The sequence below is a fragment of the Seriola aureovittata genome, chromosome 3 (assembly GCF_021018895.1).
Source record: "Seriola aureovittata isolate HTS-2021-v1 ecotype China chromosome 3, ASM2101889v1, whole genome shotgun sequence".
Classification (NCBI taxonomy): Eukaryota; Metazoa; Chordata; class Actinopteri; order Carangiformes; family Carangidae; genus Seriola; species Seriola aureovittata.
The window spans coordinates 26,634,346-26,654,264 of record NC_079366.1 but is presented as its reverse complement, the minus strand read 5'-3'; the positions used below and the strand labels follow the sequence as shown (position 1 = coordinate 26,654,264).

At 41.7% G+C, this 19,919-nt stretch overlaps 2 protein-coding genes across 2 annotated transcripts in view; one reads left to right on the top strand and one right to left on the bottom strand.

The window, feature by feature from the left end:
- Positions 1 to 12,130, bottom strand: part of LOC130166408 (zinc finger protein GLIS2-like) — a 31,481-nt gene extending 19,351 nt beyond the window's left edge. The window contains exon 1 of the mRNA XM_056371991.1: positions 11,645 to 12,130. The gene's annotated coding sequence lies outside the window, so the exon portion shown is untranslated. The remainder of the gene's footprint in view (positions 1 to 11,644) is intronic.
- Positions 12,131 to 14,590: 2,460 nt separating this feature from the next.
- On the top strand, positions 14,591 to 18,751 carry LOC130163564 (uncharacterized). Its single transcript, XM_056367845.1, has 8 exons — positions 14,591 to 14,679; positions 14,761 to 14,994; positions 15,106 to 15,210; positions 15,972 to 16,190; positions 16,473 to 16,814; positions 17,516 to 17,773; positions 17,935 to 18,028; positions 18,148 to 18,751. The coding sequence occupies exons 2-8, from the start codon at positions 14,811 to 14,813 to the stop codon at positions 18,185 to 18,187; spliced, it is 1,242 nt and encodes a 413-aa protein (XP_056223820.1). The 5' UTR covers positions 14,591 to 14,679; positions 14,761 to 14,810; the 3' UTR covers positions 18,188 to 18,751.
- The last annotated feature ends 1,168 nt before the right edge of the window (positions 18,752 to 19,919 follow it).

Below are 19,919 nucleotides of genomic sequence, written 5' to 3'. Positions count from 1 at the left end.
TTAAAAGCATTTCAACATTTGCAGATAATAACTTACAATGACACACTTGTATGTAAACTGGTTCACACATACTTCGCAAACTGTGTTGGTGATGCCCCCACGCGTCCTTAGCGTGCACAGTTTACACATGCGTATACACATGCAACATGCGAATACACACCAAACCTCACTTAGAAAAATGATAGTTTCTCATAGAAACAAACAAGAAACTAAAATGTCTTTCACACAATTATATGTAAATCAGTGCAGACACATACACAGAGCGACTGTCCCTTGGGTGCACGTACATACACTAATACACACACAGTTTTTCCTCCTCTCACAGGAAACCTTTGCTTCCACAGCGCCCTGGTCTGGCCTCTTCCTCCCTGTTTTTTTTTTTTTTTTTTTACTCCTGTCTCTCTTTACTTCCCTCCCTCTCACTCCTTCCTGTGGTTTTCCTCTCCCAGTCCTCCAGCAGAGCATACCTCTCCCGTTCTCCTCCCCTCTCCTCGGCCCTCTGCACCTCCCACTCCTTTTTCTTCTCTCTCATTTTTTATTCTCCAGTGCATTTTTGAACTCCCTTTTCCATTTTTCATGTCCACTTCTTGCCACTCTATCATAGCAGAATTGTTCAAATTTGTGGATCTATGTGTTGTGACACATCACTTTCATTTTCTCCTCATTCTGTTGTTTATCTTCCTCTTCTAAACACATCTGATAAATTAAAGAAAAATCTAAAGTGTAAAATATAAGAGACAGAATCTCAACTTTCTCAAATCTAGAGAAGGATTGGAGAAAGAAAAGTTGGTTTTAAAAGTTTGTATTTCAGGGTATTTCAGGGAAGGGGATTTCAGTGTTTGATGTGTAAGCAGAGAAACTTCTAGAAAAAGGGAGGAGCACCACAAGACAGTCCATCACTCCAGGAATGATGCCAGTCCTTGTTTTTTTTAGGGGTTACATCCTTTGATCTTTCCATCCTACGTCCTTATAAGGTATTATGCAATGCTGCTGCAACAGCAACGATGGCAGGAGACTTTGTTTTTGTGACTCGGAGGCATACAGACGCAGGAGGAGAGAGACTGAATGTGAAGGGCTGTGATTGCAGTCATGGGAAATGTCTGCAATTGGCTGAAAGTGGACACCTGCTTCAACAGCAGTGGACAAAAGCAAAGAGTGGTTTGCAATGAGAACAAAAAAGGGGTTCTGAGGACACAGACATGGGATGAGAATAATGGAGAAAACAACAGGGGGTTCCTCTTACCACACAGTCTGTGGTGAAATGGAGACAACAAGAAAAACTTGAAGGCAAGAAGTTATTTTTTTTAAGTGGAAAACAAACAACAGTTCTTCTTTTTCTTATTGACGTCAAAAAGTTTTTTTCAAATGACACAATACTGTATGTTTTTGACTGTTTTCAAGAACCCCAGCCTATGAACATCATCCAGAACACTAATGACCGTATCGCCTTTCAAACTCAAGTCACAAAAACACAACCACTGCCACTGCACTTAGGTGGTTTCTGCCGCCACGGCAGCAAAAAGGAAATTTACTGTCAGTGTTCACAACTTGTGCATGTGTTGAACCACTGCTTTGTGTGATGTCAGCTGTGATTCACAGCACGTTCTTTATGCCAGCATTCAGGAGGGTGAATTTTCCTCAGGACGAGAAAAAACGCAGCATCATATGGGGAGACAGGCGGTGAAAGCGGGCAACAACAGGGAGGGAAGCTGTGGGAGTCAGACGTGGGTTCCACCCTTTCCTCTCCTCACACTTTTCCCATTATTTGCCTCAGTATTATCCTCCCTCTCTCTCTCCCTCTCATTCTCTCTCTCTCTCTCTCTCTTGCGTCTCGGCAGCGCTAAGTGATGCAACTCTGCAGAGCCAGTCTGCAATCGCCACCAGTAGAGCCTGCACTGTCTCTCGCACTGACACTGGCGTCTTCACCACTTAGAAGGGGAGTGGTGGCGGCTGTCGAGGGAGGAGGAACGGGGAGTAATCACTCAAAACAGGGATTATTTAGTTCTTCACTTGAAAAAAAATGCTCTTTCCAGACTCTCTGTACATCGCTAAACTCATTTTAAATCACAGCGAGCATCAGTTTAACAATGTTAGTTGATTTTTTTTTTAAGAGAATAAAGACACAATTGGCTCCTGGGCTCTATCAAAACTGGACTCCTAACGTTTAACACTTGTCACAAGGACTTTTTCCATGCATGACCAATAATTTAACAATGACATTTACTAAAATGAAACTTAAGCAACAGAAATAATGTGGTATGAAATTCAACAACACACATGTGGGGTTGTTTCTGTGGAGGTGTTGAGTTCAAACCCACCTCCTCTCTCAAACCGACGCCTAACGATTTCACATGTCAACATCCAATTAGCTTGAACTGAAAGAGGCGGGTCAACTTGTGACCTGAAGTGAATGCATCTCCCCCCCTACCTCACAGAAATCAATGGGGAGCAAACTCCAGTGTGAATGCACCTAAAGACTAAGACCCTTCAGCCAGGGCTTAGTACAGCCGCAGTCCCAAAAAGTCTGAACACAGAATTTCTTACTTTCTCACTACCGTTGACAACAACGTCCCTGGAAGTTCATGTCTTTGCAGTGGTACACACCTGACATGAACTGAAAAGGGATGATGTTATAATCAACAGTTAAAAATGTCCTTAAAGCTGCATAAGACTTTATTACAGTGTGTTATAAACTATTTATGAAATGTTTGTCTACTGCTTACAAATGCTAAATAGGTGGACAAGCAGTTATATTTTACTGTTTGACACAGGCTAAAGTAAGTACTACAAATTATATACAGTTATTCGACATTGTCATAACAACATAAGTTTGTATAGAAGAATATTAAATGCTAAAAGCACAGTGAGAGGCGGTGATACATTTATTGAATCCTTTTTTATTTGTTGGAGAATTTTTCTTAATGTCTTAAGTGATCTTTAAAATTAGACTTTTTTTCTGTGGAATATGTTAACACGGTTTAGTTTTGGTATTATTTGTTCCTCTAGTCTAGTTTTCTTTTTTTTTTCCAATAGACCAGAATGCAGTGCAGCCTTGACACATTCTCAGTGAGAGGCAGAGCTCCATTTTTCATGACTGCAAAAACTGTTGTATTTCCTGTCCACAGTTACAGAGTGGAACAAGTTCAGACACAATCTCTGGGTTGTTGAACACCATGTTGGAAAAAGTGGAAACTCTAGCCACAGAGCACGAAGCAGTTCAGCACAAATCGTTGAATTACACTTTTTTTTTTTTTTTTTTCTGCAAAATACTGTTAACTGAGTGTATGGAGATGAAAAACGACCTTTACAAATGTTGCAAACAGAGAGTAAGGATAATAGAAAGAAGTCAATGGAGTTCATTCTTAGACAAACAGTGGACAGAAAACAAATATCTGGAGAAAGATGGGGGCTGTACGAATGGAAAGGAAATCAGCTGGGGCTGTAATAACGGATAAACCCACCTCATCCCAGTTCATCCCCCTGAAGCTCAAAGATGAACTTAACCATGTATAGTCATAATATACAAACTCCAAGATGATACCAGTTTGGAGCAAGTTTTGTTTGGATCATCTTCCTCCCTGGCTGCTTCCTTCACAGCTGACTATGATGTTTACTAATTTTAATCATGTTCTCATAGAGGGAAGCTATACGGAAAACTTTTTCTTTACAGAATCAGAGCTAATTGTACTTATTTACATATTTTAAAGCTGCGCTAATCAGTATTATTATATTAACAATGGTTTAAAAGACTATGTGTAACACGAAAGAGAGAGAGAGAGAGTCGTCACCTGCTCTGCATTTGCCCTCAGCTCTGTGGAGTTGTTTTGGTTTTAACTTCACTGCTGTGGTTGTAATAGTGTTGTTTTCAGCCAGAACGCTTTGTTAAACCCACTGTAGGCTATATAAGCCCACCACCAAACAGCAGACACATCACGTTAGTGACTAGAGCTGGACAATAGAGCTTCAGCCATCGTTACGTTTACAAGACAAGAGGTTATAATACGCCCTCTGAGCAGCGCTACGACTTCAGGGCAGGTTGGAGGCTACAGTGACAGGCCAGAGCTAACTGGTTAGCATGCTAACTTCAGTAGCAGAAATAGACATGATAGAGACAACAGCTAACATTGGCGTTGCTGGAGACGCTGACTGTGTAGCAAAACTTACAAATAGCTCCTTTAAAGTTTCTCTCCAGTCGGTTCAGCACATGGTTAAGTCTGTTTCATCATTTGGTAACATCAAGCAGAACCACTCTTGTTGGTTGACTGCAGTTTAATATACTCAGTGCATTGATTTAGATCAGTTATTTAACTGTTGACCAAATCTTTTTTCAGTCTCCTTTTAAATGAGTCTAACAGACGTCTGCCAACCAATCAGAAACTTCTATTTTCAGTGGCTTGGAGTGAAAGTCGATGTCATAAAGAAGTTTTACTTCAAAAATCACATAAATCATTACATTTGTGAAAGTATATTTAGAGTTTAATATCACAGCCTCCCTGAGAGGCACAAACTCAAACACTGGTTGTGTATATAGTCAAGGAGAGGAAGATGGCACTGACACTGAGCAGATCGCAGCAATTACACCTCGGGGAGGGGGATGGGGGTGGGGGCGTATGTTTATTTCTGTTGTTGAATCCTTGTTTTTAAGATGTTTTGTTTGAGCTTCTGAATTAAGACGTGTGTGTATCTTACTGTCTCATTTCTCCCACCACAACTTTCTCTCTCCTAATCTTTTTTCTTGCATAATAGTAGATCGCCCACTCTCCGCTTTGTCTCTCTTCATTTATTTCTCTCCCTATACCTTCTCCTCACTCATAACCCCCACCCATAATCCCTTGCACCACCTCCATCCAACCGTTTGGCAGCGGGACAAGGTCAACACAGAAACCTCTTCACTTCTCTTCTCTGCTTTCCCTCCCTGTAATTCCTCACCATCAGCCAGCGGAGCAACAGACCCCCCCCCCCCCCCCCCCCCTCCACGATCCTTTCATCCACCGACGCCCTCTGAGGACTGAGGGAAAGAGAAAGACTAAAGATGGAGAGGAGGGTGAAGAAGAGGTCCATGGGATGAGTGCAGATATTCTGGGTTGTGTTGAAAGTATGAAGACGGAAAGGAAGAAATAGGGAAGAAACAATAGGAAATGAAAGACAGAGAAAGGAAGGAGGGGAGTTGGTGAAGAGAGACAGAAAGACTGAGGGAGAAAAGTGTTTTTAACCTTCGATGACAGACGAGGCCAAGATCAGTCTGTATCCCAGAAATCAAACTCTTTTCCTCTCTCTCCCTCTCTCTCTGTCATTTTCCTTCTCTTTCTGTCTGTTCTGTCTTTCTCCTCCTTTATGTCTTTCTTTTTCCTTTCTTTCTCTCTCTACGTCCCTCTTTCATTCCCTCAGCTCTGTCATCCAGACCTAAAACACACAAACACATGCGCCTCACATTCCTACGTGCAGAGCAGATTCACCCAATTTGTTTCCACTGTGTGTGTGTGTATGCATGCATGTGTGTGTGTGTGTGTGTGTGTGTGTGTGTGTGTGTGTGTGTGTGTGTGTGTATGTGTGCGCGTGCCAAGTCAGTAAATAATAACCAATCCCAGCTGTACTGTAGGCCGTTCCTCTCATTCTCAGTGGGGAAACAAAGAGGGAGAGAAAGGGAAAAGGGCTCCATCAAATAACAGAGTAATGAGCTGGAAAAAAGTCAGCGGAGAGTTAAGCAGGAAGAATCAATAACATTTTAATGCTAACAGGCATTATGAGGCCTGTAGAACTGCTATTCAATGGTCTCTGTGTATAGGAGTTACATGCCATTTGAAATAAAAAAAATCCAATTTGTACTCATTTCTACTGCGGTTTCAGGGTCAAACCACCTTAAAGCTTTTCCATCCTGCCAGCAAGCACTTGTGAGGGCGAGGAAAAGCTGCTACACAGGTAAATAAACGCTGCAGTTTCCTTCAAAAGTCTTCAAAACAATGAATCACTGAGTTAAACCTACCCGCCAATTTCACCCTGATTTCTGTGGATTTGCGTCAAGTAGCTCGGCGTATGTGGGTCTGAATCTTAACAAAACAGAGAATGGTCTTTGCACCTTAAGGGTGAGAAAAGAGTTGATGAAAGGAAGGGATTAGGAGAGAACAGACACTGTGAAAAGTGAACAACATAGTTGAAGCAAGAGAGACAGGTGGACAGGAAGGGAATAAGTATCGAAAAAAGTGCATCATTCAATATATTATTCATTATATCTAAATACTGACATCTTACTCCGAGGACCTACAGCAGTTACACCAGTTAGCCTCTAAGATGGATCAAGTGTTTTCAACCAAACCATGTGGCAGATGGTAAACAAAGAAAAAAAAAACATAGGCAGTGGACATAAAAAACAAAAAAAAAAACCTCAAATGTGGTCATCGAATGTAATTCAGGGTTTTCCAGAATTGCCTAATATTGACTTCTTCGTCTGGAAATGATGTTGCAACTAACTCAACGAGCTGTTGCGCCACCAATCTTCCAGCACCACCTACAGTATTTTGCGAGGATGTTTTTAATATCACTATTTCACTTGCACGGTATTCCGTTATTTAAATCGAAAGTTGTCATTTCTGTCCGTTATATATCACCAAGTGGAGAATAGTGCTGAAAAAATTCAACAGAAAATGAACCCAATACAATACAATGATTCCAGTGTCCCGAGGATCCTTGCTTCTCTGGGAAACTGAGGGGCAGGTTTCTATTGACTAGATGATCAATTGATTATTTGAAGAAACAACCATCTGATTACATGTGATCCGTTAGCTGCAGCTAAAAACTATAGAGGCGGGCGGCAAAGCAATGGTTCAGCATCATCAAAGCAGCCAGGAAATAAGCCAACACTCGGCCCATTGTAGTCCACATCTATGGACCATTTCTGCCCGTTTCTGATCCTACGCCCATCTGCCATGCCACTTGATCCCTCTTTACAATCATTATTCCCAACTTTGCCAAGACATACTTTTTTCTTTGCTCCTGATTCACTCCCTCTCTGTGTCAGGCCTTTTTCATTTGCCTCCTTCCTCAAATACAGGCCGAAAAGAAAGAGAAGAAAGAGAGAGAGAGAGAGAGAGAGAGGCAGCGAGTGGAAGGGAGGGGAGAGGAGAATAAGAAGGGGGGAGAGAGAGGGGTGAAGGGGGAGTGATGGAGGGGGGTGCTGGGGTGGGGTTTGCGGAATTTGGTCTATGTTTGGTTTGGAAGGGAAGGCCCCGGCGCTGGGCTCTCAGGAGGATAACGGAAAAGAGAGGGAGAAGAAAGGGAGGTTTATGGATGTGTGTGTACCCTCACAGGTGGTCGGCACATACTGATGGGGGGGTGGGTGGGTGGGGGGGGTTCTTTTTGTGTGTGTGCATGTCTGTGTGTTTACTGAACTGTGTCGGCATGTTGGCAAAGTTGATGCTATCTGTGCTCAAAGCATGTGTGTACATTTGTCTGTTTATTTGCAGATGTTGGCACAGATGCATGTGAGCTTTTGGCATGTAGGAATCAGAGGAGGAAGACAGAGAGAGGAGGTGAATAAGACATTCCTCAGATGGAGGAGAGGGGGGGGGGGATGCAGGGAGCCAGTGGTTAGTTAGTGGTTAGAAACTAAGAGGAGAAAAATGAATGTCTGGTCCAGGGCTGGGCTCAAAAACGATACCACAGCCAGCGAGCGAGCCAGAGGAGAGGAGAGGGGAGGAGAGGAGAGGAGAGGGGAGGAGAGGGGAGGAGAGGAGAGGGGAGGAGAGGAGAGGAGGAGAGAGGAGGACAGAGGAGAGGAGAGGAGAGGAGAGGAGAGGAGAGGAGAGGAGAAAATAAAGTCGAAACGAGTTATGTAGAAGAGGAGAACCAGGGGAGGCCTCCTCCTCCTCCACCACCACCACCACCACCTCCCACCCTCCTCCCATATGAGGCCTGCTAACTCCTGCCTGTGCCGCAGGGGAGAAAGAGGGGGAGTGGAGCTTTTATAGCTGGGCTGAACCCGCTGAACCCATCATGTACAAACAGCAGGGAAAGTAGGGAGACAACAGAGGGCCGAACCCAGCAGCCACATGGGGGGCTTCAGTGGGGGGCGTGGGGTGGGTGGGTGGGTGGGTGGGGGTCCAGGTTGGGAGCACAGGATGGCTGGAGGTACGAGGAGGAGGAAGAGGAGGGTCATCACAGGTCCCCCTCTACTCCCCTTTCAGTTGCATAACAACAGTTTGGGTTTTCTTTCTTTCTTTCTTTCACTTACTTTACCTTCTTCTTTCTTTGGATATTTCACCTTGTATTTTATTTTGCCTTCGTTCTCCTCTTTCCTTCTTTCTTTTTCCCTTCCTCCTCCTCTTTTTTTCTTCCTGGATTCTGTCCTTCATGCTTTCTTGCTGCCATTGTTTCCTTCACTTTTTTCTTTCTTTTTTGCCAATTTTTCTTTTATCTTCTCCTTATTATCCCATTCGCCATTCTTTTTTCCTTCACTTCTTTTTCATGTTTTGTGATCACTTCTTTCATATCATATTCAATCCTATCTGCTGTCACTTTTTTTTTTTAAAGCATTCCTTGCTTCCTTCATTCCTTCTGCCATTTTTCTTCCTTTACTTTTTTTCTTCCACATTCTTCCTCCTTATATTTTACTTTCTCCCAATCTTTGTTTTCTTTCATTTTCTCTTTCTTCTTCTATTATTCTCCCTCTTTACATCATCTCTCCTTCTTCCCATCATTCATTCGTTCTTCTATTGTTTACCTCCTTTGCTTTTTTATTTACTTATACTCCACTTTGTTACTCTCTTTTTTTTCTTTTTCTTCTTTCACTTTTTCAGGCATTTTACGTCTTTACTCCAGAATCCAGACGACAGTCGATTCCAACTGGGGACACTGCAGCTGGGTGTCACTGTAAAAACCTCTCAGTCATCAGGTCGCCGTTCATCCCTACCTCTCTTCCTTCACCCCTCAACTTTCTTTTTACTTTGTTTTGCCTCCTTTATTTCTTGGACTACCTCTTCTTCACCCATTTCTTTCTTTCTGTAACATTTTTCTTTCGCCTTTTCTTCATTTTTTCACTTTATTCACACTCTCACTCTACTGTTCTTATTTCCCCCATGCCCTTCAATCATTCTTCCTTTCTTCCCTCCTTCCTTTCTACATACACACTATTCTGATCACACACACACACACACACACACACACACACACACACACACACACACACACACACACACACACACACATACAGTATGCCATATGTATGAGCAGCCTCCCACCCTGCAGCAGACAGTGTGGGTGGAGAGGGGGCTGCTAAGCAGACGCGCCCAACAACAACAGGAAAGGAGTTTGCTTGGCTCTGGGCCTTTTCTAAAATCCATCCATGAGCGTCGCTCCAACCTTTAGAGAACAGCATGATGCAACAAGCCTGCAACCTGCACATCACTGCCATCGCATGAAAACCTCATATTCTGAAAAACTCCTCGTCTCGACCACCATGATGCATCACAGAAAAATCACTAAGGAGTTTAAGTGGTGCTAGTGTGCTCATGGGTGACTCCCCAAAACCTGCCCTGCCTCTTGGGACCCCGTGGAGTTTAAGTTTAAGTGAAGCATGAAAATCAGTGCAGCTGGAGTTTCGGAAGTTTTACTAATGCAGAGGCGTATCATCCTATAGGGAGGATGAGGAGTCATGATTGGTGTCACGGGGGCAGACGACTTGTGGGATGTTATGACCCAAACTGCTGAGAGGAAAACAAGGGAAGCAAAGGTCTTGTCTCCACCCTTCTCCACTTGGTCCACGTGGTCAGAATGACCATGTCATACTCAAAGGTCCCACTTTGGATCAGAGCAAGATATACAAACTAAAACACTGTCCATTAATGCCACAGACAGATCCTGATACCTGAACAACAAAAAAGGTTGTTTGTAAGTGCAAAATATCCCAATATGGGAACTGAACAGCATCTGAAACCATTTCTCCACACATTTTTATTATTTTGGGGCTGCGCCTGACCTTTTTTTTTTTTTTTTTTACTTTTCGTAACCTTCAATCCAACAAAAACTATACTCAGCAACTGGCCAGGTGTACTGAGGTGAGAAAGTACATTAGGCAAGATTTTACCTTTTCTCCCACCCTCTCTTGTACAACTCCTATTACTTTTCTTGTATACAACTGACTACGACACTATAAATGCCTCCGAATGTGCCATTATCCCCATTTTTATGTTTCATTGCATCTATACCTCTCTGTAAGAACAAGCTTTTCTGTCTTCACACAGACTAGTTTATTTGAAGCAAAATGAAATGTATTTTCTGCTTCATTGTTCAACATATAAATTGTTTTAATCCAAGAACAAATATATAATTCTGTCACTTTGCAGGTGAGGACTATGTACAAGCCATATATATTCCTTCTTGTAATCAACACTGTGCCAGTATTTCATCACGTCTGCAGATATCTGGTCTTAATGTTTAAGTTTGTGACAAAAAAGACTCATTATCAGTTAAAATCAACATAGTGTTTTCACCAAGCAGAACTACATGTAAGGAGAATAACAGAGGGCCCAGGATAGCACCCTGAGGAACTCCATATCTGAGACGAGCTAGAGGAAGAGGAGCATAGAACTAGGGTTGCAAATAACAATTATTTTCATTATCAATGAATCAGTTGCTTATTTTCTCAACTGATTCTTTTGTCCATAAAATGTCAGAGAATAAATTTCCAAAATCCAAGGTGAGGTCTTCAAATGTTTTAGTCCAAAACTGTTGATATTGATAAAAGATTTTTAGTTACTATTATATAAGAAAAACAAAAGCAGCAAATTCTCACATTTAAGAAGCTAGAACCAGCAACTATTATATTATTTTCAACAATAAACAAATTATCAAAATTATTGCAGATTGACTCTTTTAATTGACTAATTTATCAATTAAATAATTGATTTATTTTAGTTTAAATGTAACACAACTGATTTACATGAGAATAATGTTATACATGCAATCATCTTCTACACACACAGAGGGGCAATATCATATCAGGACTTATCTTTTAACTGAATTTATCTACAGTTACAGTTTTGTCTTTGCAACAGGTTTATAAGTAGAATTACAGAGGGCCAAGGAAAGACACTTGGGGAACACCAAATATTGAAAAGATTTACACTACTATTGCATTTTAATTTTGTGGGAAAATAACTCTTTTGTCAACTTGTGCCCACCATTGACACTATGATATGTTCAAAAGTAAAAGGTACATTAAGCATTCATTATTTTTTAGTGGTTGTGGACCTAAACACTTGCACACAGATTCACTCAGATTACATCTTTTTCTACAATTCACCAATGCACACGCATACACAACATACACCATGTAGCATAAAACTACATATTCAAAACAGTCTGACACCTTTTGGACCCCATCTCCAACAGACTTGTATATGAAAATGTAAATTCCTATTGCAGTTGTAATAGGATTTTATATAAAGGTTAAAATTATTAAGTCTCGACTGTAAATTTTAACATGGCCTGGTGATGTCATAGTAGATGTAAGAAAACTGAGAGCAACGTCAAACTCATGCCTGAGCAGCACCGACACATTAGGAACAGTAATATGAGTAGCAATAGAGGAACATAAAGGATTGATAGGATAAAGAGGACAAGCCAGCGGTTGAGTCTCGTTAGCATTTACCGTATAACAGCCTGTAGACAGTCAAACAGCCTCCTCTGCTCCCTGTAGTCTGCCTGAAGATGCTTTCGAGCCTCCAATAAACACAACTGAGGACACAGTTTACCAAAAATCAAGCGAGTTTGTCCGGCGTTTCCCGTACCATCTTCGATAAAATCATCAATTGACACCGGCTGGTTTCAAAATAAAAGAAATCGGTACAGTGAAAGCAAATCCTCCCACAGGGGATCGTTCAAGAGGGGGAAAAAATGCCTGTTTCGAGAGGTCAGTTTTCAGATCGAAAACCTTGTCCTGTGAATAGTTTTCTCTCAAAATGAAACTGACGTAAGCTAAAAAAAAAAAATTACTACTGAGGGGGGGAAAAAACTAAATGTCAGTCGCACGTGAGGGTGTAGGCTGCGATGTGAATGTCAAACCCGCCGCACAAAGGTAGAGGTTCTCCTGGAGGCGCATCGCTCGGTTGCGACGCTGGTCAACTGAGCTGCCGGAGCGGCGGAGAGGAGGGAAGAGGCTGTCTGAGTGGGAGTGAGAGAGAGAAGGGGGGGGGGGGGGGTGAGAGACACTGGGAGAGAATGAGCGAGAGAGAGAGAGAGAGGTGGAGAGACACTGGGAAAGTGGAAGAGAGAGAGAGTGAGAGAGAGAAAAATGCCAGAATAGAGATCCAACCTCCAGCTGTTGACTCTCACGATAGTCTGAACTTGTGTGTGTGTGTGTGTGTGTGTGTGTGTGTGTGTGTGTGTGTGTGTGTGTGTGTGTGTGTGTGTGTGTGTGTGTGTGTTTAAAGTTTAAAGAGTACAGTAGGTTCACATTTTTCAAGTCTGCCTTGGACAATATATATCACACACACCCTATGCCCTAAAGAGTTATGAGTTACAGAGTTATGAGTTGTAATAAAAAAAACTCCAATTACTACCTCTAAATGCATTTAAAAGTTCTGCTGAAGTAGCTAAACTAAAACATCAAGCTTCAACATCAAGTGTGTATCTTTTTTTAGTTACAACCCTTTTAAGATCACAGCCACGGATCAATCTTTAAAACGTGAGTATTGCTTTAAGACAGACTTGAAAAAATGTGAAAAACTCCCACACAGGTGTTTTCACTTACTCTGGCTGATTAGCCAACAGGTGGAGGTTTGGTGGAGCAACGATGGGAATTATGTGAGGTTATCAGTACTCAGACCTTTTACTTAAGTCATATAACAAAGTAAAAACATTCCAGTGCTGCATTCAAAACTCTACATGAAGTATTATCAGCTAAACTAAAAGTACTTGGCCCCTGTGACTCATCTATTACCAGACTGTTAATGCATTAATTTGTAAGCTTTTTAATGGTGTAGCTACTTTATCAACTGTATATTTAGTTAGTTAGTTGAATCCAGTGACTTCCAGGGTCAGCTCCGTCAGATAAATGTGAGAGGTCCTGGGATGAGATAGGGGAGCAGAAAAAAATCTTTGCTTTTTTTGTGTGAAATATTGGATCTCATTGGGTCTCAACTTGTTATGTAAGTCATGTAAAAAGTTGCAAGTTGTCGCAATATTTTCTACAATGATCATTGAATAGACTTCAAATTGTAAGTTCCCACATAAAACCACTAGAGGGAGACAATGAACATCATTAGACAGCAGCAGGACTAAACGTAATGTCTTTTTAAACATTATGTTTTTTTTAAACATTATGTTTAAAAAGAGAATTATCTCATTGAAGTAGGGTAAGATTTGTCTCCATAACACTTTAAAGTCACTGAGAAATAGTGAAATCTTGCAGCAGTGAAAACTCCACCACACCACCAATCTTTGTTTTTTTTATTTATTTAATTTATTTTTCACAACAAAACTTACAAATTATTTACTTATGCATATTATGAGAACTCACTTGCAATGACTTTAAAATGCATATTTTTAACACATAACACTCAGAGGGGTCTGAATACCTTCTGAATGCATCGTACAAAAACAAATATAAGGGTAACCATCCAGGACTATTAAGAGCTCGAGTTTCCTCTTCACAGGTTTAGCTCTGATCGAAAAACAAAACCACAAACACTTCTATCACTGACAGCCGTATAGCTCATGCTGCCACACCTGAACTTTAACACATCTCTGGGGAACAAACACTGCTGTCCAAGACTACATATTGCAACACAATACACTAGGTACATGTGTGTAAAAAAGTATTAATATAAATAGCCTCATTACCAAAAACAATAATGACATCAAGCGGAAGGAAGTGAGGTTTAGAGCTGCATGTTGTTTGTTCACCTCCACTGATCGAGTGTCCATTCTGTTTTGTTTGTTCCAAGTAAACTCATGTCGATCTTGACCAAAAGCTTTTTGGAATAATAATATAATACAATCTGTGTTCTGATTAGAAGCTGAGCGACTACAACAGCCATGATGCTGACTGGAATCAGACGTACGTTCGTGGTTTTCATCCTGTACATCTCAGGTATGGATGTCTGTTCATTTTATATCAATTATATATTACTATTAATATTAAATTGTAAGCAGATATACAGTTTATGTGATACATGAGAAGTAAAGGTCTACTGTAAAAACTAAACAAAAGAACAAACAGAAAATTATCATATTTTGTGTAGAAATTACAGTATTTATTTATTTTTAAAAAGCTGTTGAAATAAACTGTTTAAACTATTTATATATAATTGTTTATGCAGTTATTAATATAGAAAGACTCGTATTTATCCAAATGTTTTGTGATGAAAGCTTCTGCCAAAGGAATTTGGGGACAAGAAAGCAGCATCTGTGCTTTAAAAGGTTCATCAGTGAATCTACCCTGCTCATCAGAACATCCCACTTCCAGCATGAACTGGTATATTCCACACTGGGATGAGTATGAAATTGTTCAGAATAAGCTCTCGCCAGATGGAAATCGTGTGACATACAACATGTCTGAGGAGAGTAACTTCACTCTGACGATCAGTGATCTGAGAGAGAGTGATGAACATGTTTACTGCTGCAGAGAGCACACAGACAAACCAGAGCTCTGCTGGTCCGGTGGAACTAAGCTCCAAGTTGCAGGTACACTGTCTGTCAGTCACTCATTATAGCTCACAAGTAACATTAGGATATGAACATTAACCATATATACTGTCATCTCAGATCTGCAGGTAAAGGTGATTCCTGCCACAGAGGAAACGTCAGTGACACTGATGTGTAGAACCAGCTGTCCTCTGACTGAAAACCCTGCAGCCTACATCTGGTATAAGAACAGAAAGTATCTCTATCAGGACTCGTCTCCCTGGTACAGAGAGCTGGTCAGCAGCGAGGAAGCAGTCAGATACTCCTGTGCTATCAAAGGCTACGAGGATCACAGAGCCCCTGAAGTCTCTGTGGGTGAGTCACAACATCTAGCTCCTCATCACATTACAAAATGTTTGGCTGAACTTCTGAAAACTGTGACCATGTTCACCAATAAAAATACTGAATCTCATTGTGTTTGTCCAGATTCGGTCACGTCCACCTGCTTCAGCGTGACTTATGCCAAAGGGAGAATGTGTTCTTATCAGCAGAAATCAGAGGATGAGCCCTGCTCCGTCACATATCCCAGAGGTGAAGTTTCCTATACACTCCACAAACACACCTCCAGTAGCCCCTCCCCCCCCCCACGGCTTCTGACAATGTAATCGTTCAAAACTGTCAATTAAGCATGCCAACTTCATGCAGCAGTTGGCCAAGTACATGGATGAGATAATTACTACTCCCAACAAAAATCACACCTTGGCTCTGTTCAGACCTGGCATTAACATGTGTCTTCAGTCATCCAATCACAAGTTGTCAGCTCTAACTACGTCAGTTCACACTTGGCTATAAAATACATCTACACATGCGTCTAGAGTGACCAAGCATGATTGGATCTCACTTCCCTGCCAGTGTCAATGTGTTTGTGATAGAAAGAGAGAGAGAGAGCAGGGAGAGGAGGGGTTAATCAAATCAATGTCCTGTGCACAGCTCTACAATGAAATAAAGTTTTAGCCATTTGAATATTTTCAAGTCATTATGTAACTGTGGCTGGACTAAGACTGTGGCAGAGGATGTCAGTAGAGTAGGCGGCCCAGGAACGCATCACACTACTGAGAGGATGTGACCACGTGTGGCTCAGACCACCTCCGAACGAGGTCTGAGTGATCAGATCTCAAATGCTTCCTCAGTTGTGTCTTGGGTGCGTTCACACTTGTACTCAGAGCCGTTCACTTCTGATCCGATCACCAGAGACTGATCTACAAGACACCGGGAATCTAGATCATGCTATTATTATTATTATTATTATTGTTGTTGTTCACATTGTTCTATCTTTGCTTTATTCTCCACAGAAGTACGTGTTCAAAGGCAGAGCGCAGCAGGGGGATATGCTGTACTGAAGTGTACCACCAGCTGTCCCCTGTCTGACCCTCAAACTGCCTTTAGGTGGTACCAAGACGGACACACACTCATACACTCTGAGAGTCCACTGTTTGCAGTTTCCCGCTTTAATAATAAAAGATTATCCTGTGCTGTAAAAGGCCATGAAGATCTGCTCTCCGCCACCGTCTGTGAGTATAAATTATGGTCTGTTACAACTAACAAATTCTGACATTTTCTTTTCTGTCCATACCGTATTCCTAATGAAGTTTGTTTATTAAACAGTCTGTTATGTTACAGCTACCCCTGGATTAAACAGTGGAAAATTTTAAAAATATTTTATTGTGGACGTTAAATGAATATTCCTCCGTTCTGCCACAATCACTCAGTTCATGGTCGTTGTTGTCAGTTAATAATCAGATTCAAGCATTGACCATAATCATTTACTTCTGAGTTCCTCCTCTGTCTCTCAGGCGTTGAGGATGAGAGCTGCTGGAGTGTGAGTTACGTCAGCAGGAGGATCTGTGCTCTGCAGGGCTCCTCGGTGAACATCTCAAGTCAGTACTCGTACCTCCGCAACCAGCAGCCTATGTTTAAATATTGGTATAAACTCAAGCAAAGTGGTGAGGAAGACGCTCAAAACGGGATTGAGGCTGGAGGCCGTGTATCGTATCATGACAGGATGAATAATAACCACATCATGAGTATTAAAGAGCTGAGGAAGAAGGACTCAGCAGAATACACACTGAGACTCCGAGCAGGTTATGGAGAACAGAAACGGCTTGACGCACCTGGAGTGACTTTGGTTGTCACAGGTAATTCGCTCGTCCAAAACATGTATGCACCTATGGTTTCATCAAAATCTGACCAATTATCTAAGAGATGCCTTTTTTTTTGTTAAATAGTTTTTATGTTTAATAGTTAAATTATGGCTCACCGAGAGCCATGTCTTTCAGGATGGGTCTCAAGATGTCGGCCTGTCAGTCAGTTGGTCCAGACTGAAATATCTCATCAGCTACTGGAAGGCCAAGTTTTATTTTGGTCTGCCATCAAGTAACTCACAGAATTCACTGACGACAGCTGATATAACAGCTAGAAATGAGAGGCTGCTGCCTGAGTGTCTTTTACACTGCTCTAAGCTATAGAGAGAGAGAGAGAGAGAGAGAGAGAGAGAGAGAGAGAGAGAGAGAGAGGAGAGACTTGTTACCATTGGAAAATCAGCAAATTTCCAGTGTATTTGGCCAACTGGGGTAAATGAACAGTGTGACCAGATCATTTTTCACATTCACACACACTAATTTTCATTCGCATAAGCAGCAAAATTGCCACACTGCAGAACCCGGCTGTCATTAGGGAGAGGGTCTTTATTTTAGCCGCTAAAAATGCCTGGACTGGCCCTGATAGGATCAGCTTGAGATAACTCTAATTAAAATGTGTTCCTGATTGCAGGCCAGTTTCAAACTTCACATAATAGCGTCTCTTTTACACCTAGTGAGCAATCTGACGCATCTTTCAGGCCTGACAGTGACGATGACTCCCTCTGCAGTGGTGACAGAGGGCCAGAGAGTCACACTCACCTGCGGGACCACCTGTCCTCTCACTGAAGACTCAAACTACATTTGGTACTTGAACAGACGACCTCTGACCCCGCCAGAGACCCAAAAAAAACACCTGGTTCTGGACCCAGTCAGCAGTCACCATGCAGGAAACTACTCCTGTGCTGTTAAAACCCACGAACGCATCAGCTCATATGAAAAGACCCTCACCGTTCAGGGTGGGCATGGCTTTTGATATTATTAATATTAGATATTAGAAGCACTTTTGCATATGAAACTCACATCTTAACCGGAAATAACATACTGTGTACAACACCTATCTCCTTTTGTATTCTCCTAAAGTTTTGCCAACACAAATCTTACATCCATCTCTCTCCAGCTTTCTGGAATTCGATGGCGATCATTAATGCAGTAAGACTGACTGTTGCACTGCTGCTCCCGCTTCCTCTACTTGTCTTCCACCTGTGGTTGAGGTAAAAGTCTTGACAGATTTCAATTTACATCCTTTCACTTTTACCAGCTTCTTATTACTGACGTGATGGGTGTCTTTTTAATTACACTTATTAGTATTTTATGACCAAAATGTATCTAGGAAGAAGAAAAAAACCTGGACCTCCGGCGCTGAGCCCTGATGACAAAGGTCAAAGGTGAGTACAGAATCTTAAAAGCTACAAACTGACATGTTTTCCTCTGTCAATCTCTCTGTTTACACTACTCTGCAGATTGACTTGCAATTTGAGAACAGCTCAGGTCCGGCCATGAATCCTGCAACTGCAGCGCGGAGGAAACCGGAGCAGCAGAAGACAGTAATGTCTACTTGCGTTTTGGGAACCGACACACGGCATTTTACTCATTCGCTCCTCTTCAGTTTGACCCCTTCTGACAGAGGAGTGCACTCTGCTGCATATTGTGCAACAAAATACAAAGATCACTGAGATCTTTGGTCATGCTTTTGTGAGATGGACAGAAACATCTCCCAATGAATATAAACACTTGTTCATTATGCTGGCTGTAATAACTTGCTTAGACTGTTGGTCATAACAGCTTTTTGAAGGCAATGATAAGTCTTCTGCCCCCAGGTGGTCAGAAAACAATAATGCAGCTTAAATACTTCACCTTTTGTGAACAGTTTGCTTTCCTCTTGCTGTTGTATCAGCAATGTAATAAAAATGTAAAATAAACACATTTCTTTTGAATTTATGTCAGTTGATCAATTTAAGGAGCAAAGTGACCATGTATGTGAAGAACAGAATTTTGAGGCTCAAAAAAAGATAGATATAAAAATATCAAAGATAGTTGGTTTGCAAAAATCAACAGCTGGGTAGATTTAAAAAAAAAAAAAAAAAAAAAAAGCAGGAGCACACAAAAACATTTAGAAAAATGGTAAACAAGTCTTGTGGAAGAGCAGAAAGCCTTTTGCATGGTGAAGAAAAATCCCTTTATGACTGCACAGCAAGTCAAGAATGCTCTCTGGGATGAAGGGTGGACATGTTTCCTTGACAAGCATAATGAGACGATATCATGACCATAATTGCAGCGGATTCACCACGAGATGCAAACCCCTGGTAAGCTTCAGAAACAGAAAGGCCAGCAAAACACGAACAGACAAAAAGAAACCAGTGGAGTTGTGGAACAAAGTTCTAAGGGCCGACGGATAGAAATCAACCTCCATCTAAATGATGGAAAGGAAAAAGCGCAGAGAAAAAAGAGAACAGCTCATGACCCGCAGCCACCACCTCATCTGTCATACATGTTGGTGGTTCTGTTGTGGCTCGGACATGTTTGGCTGCAGGGAGAACCGGCACACTGGCATTTATAGACGATTCCACATGTTGACGGAAGCAACGGGATGAATGCAGACGTAGACAAAGCACCAAAACTCAGTGGAACGAATACATCCAAAGCAACCAAGGAGCTTTTCAGCTGGACTATTCTTAACTGAGTCAATCACCTCATTCTGACTGAGCTGCGTTGCCTTTGCTGTAGACCACACTAAAGACAGAGAGCCCACAACAAGTAAGAGTGGAAGGTGGCTGCAGTGAAGAGCATCACCAGGGAAGATACAAAGCATCTAGAGTCTATGGGTGGAAGACTGCTTTTCTTTGACTTCATGTATATCCGTCCGATTACTTCTACCGCCGTGGGGTCCTGCACTGGGCCTTCAATGGTCAAATTCACATTCTGAAAGATGGGACAATAAAAATATGCTTTATACCTCACAGCAGCAAATTCAAGCATTTGGCACCAACAATCTCAATCTGCTCGGCGCATGATTACTACAGCAGGACTCACTGGTCACTTGAAAACCAAGTCCATCCTTCGCTCCTTTCTGATGAAACCAATCGATCACCTCCTCGTGCAGTT

Coding starts and splice junctions, on each gene's coding strand:
- LOC130163564 (XM_056367845.1), top strand. CDS start 14,811: ATGTGTAGAACCAGCTGTCCTCTGACTGAAAACCCTGCAGCCTACATC. Junction 16,815..17,515: donor AGTGACTTTGGTTGTCACAG/GTAATTCGCTCG, acceptor CGCATCTTTCAG/GCCTGACAGTGACGATGACT. Junction 18,029..18,147: donor GTCTTCCACCTGTGGTTGAG/GTAAAAGTCTTG, acceptor AAATGTATCTAG/GAAGAAGAAAAAAACCTGGA.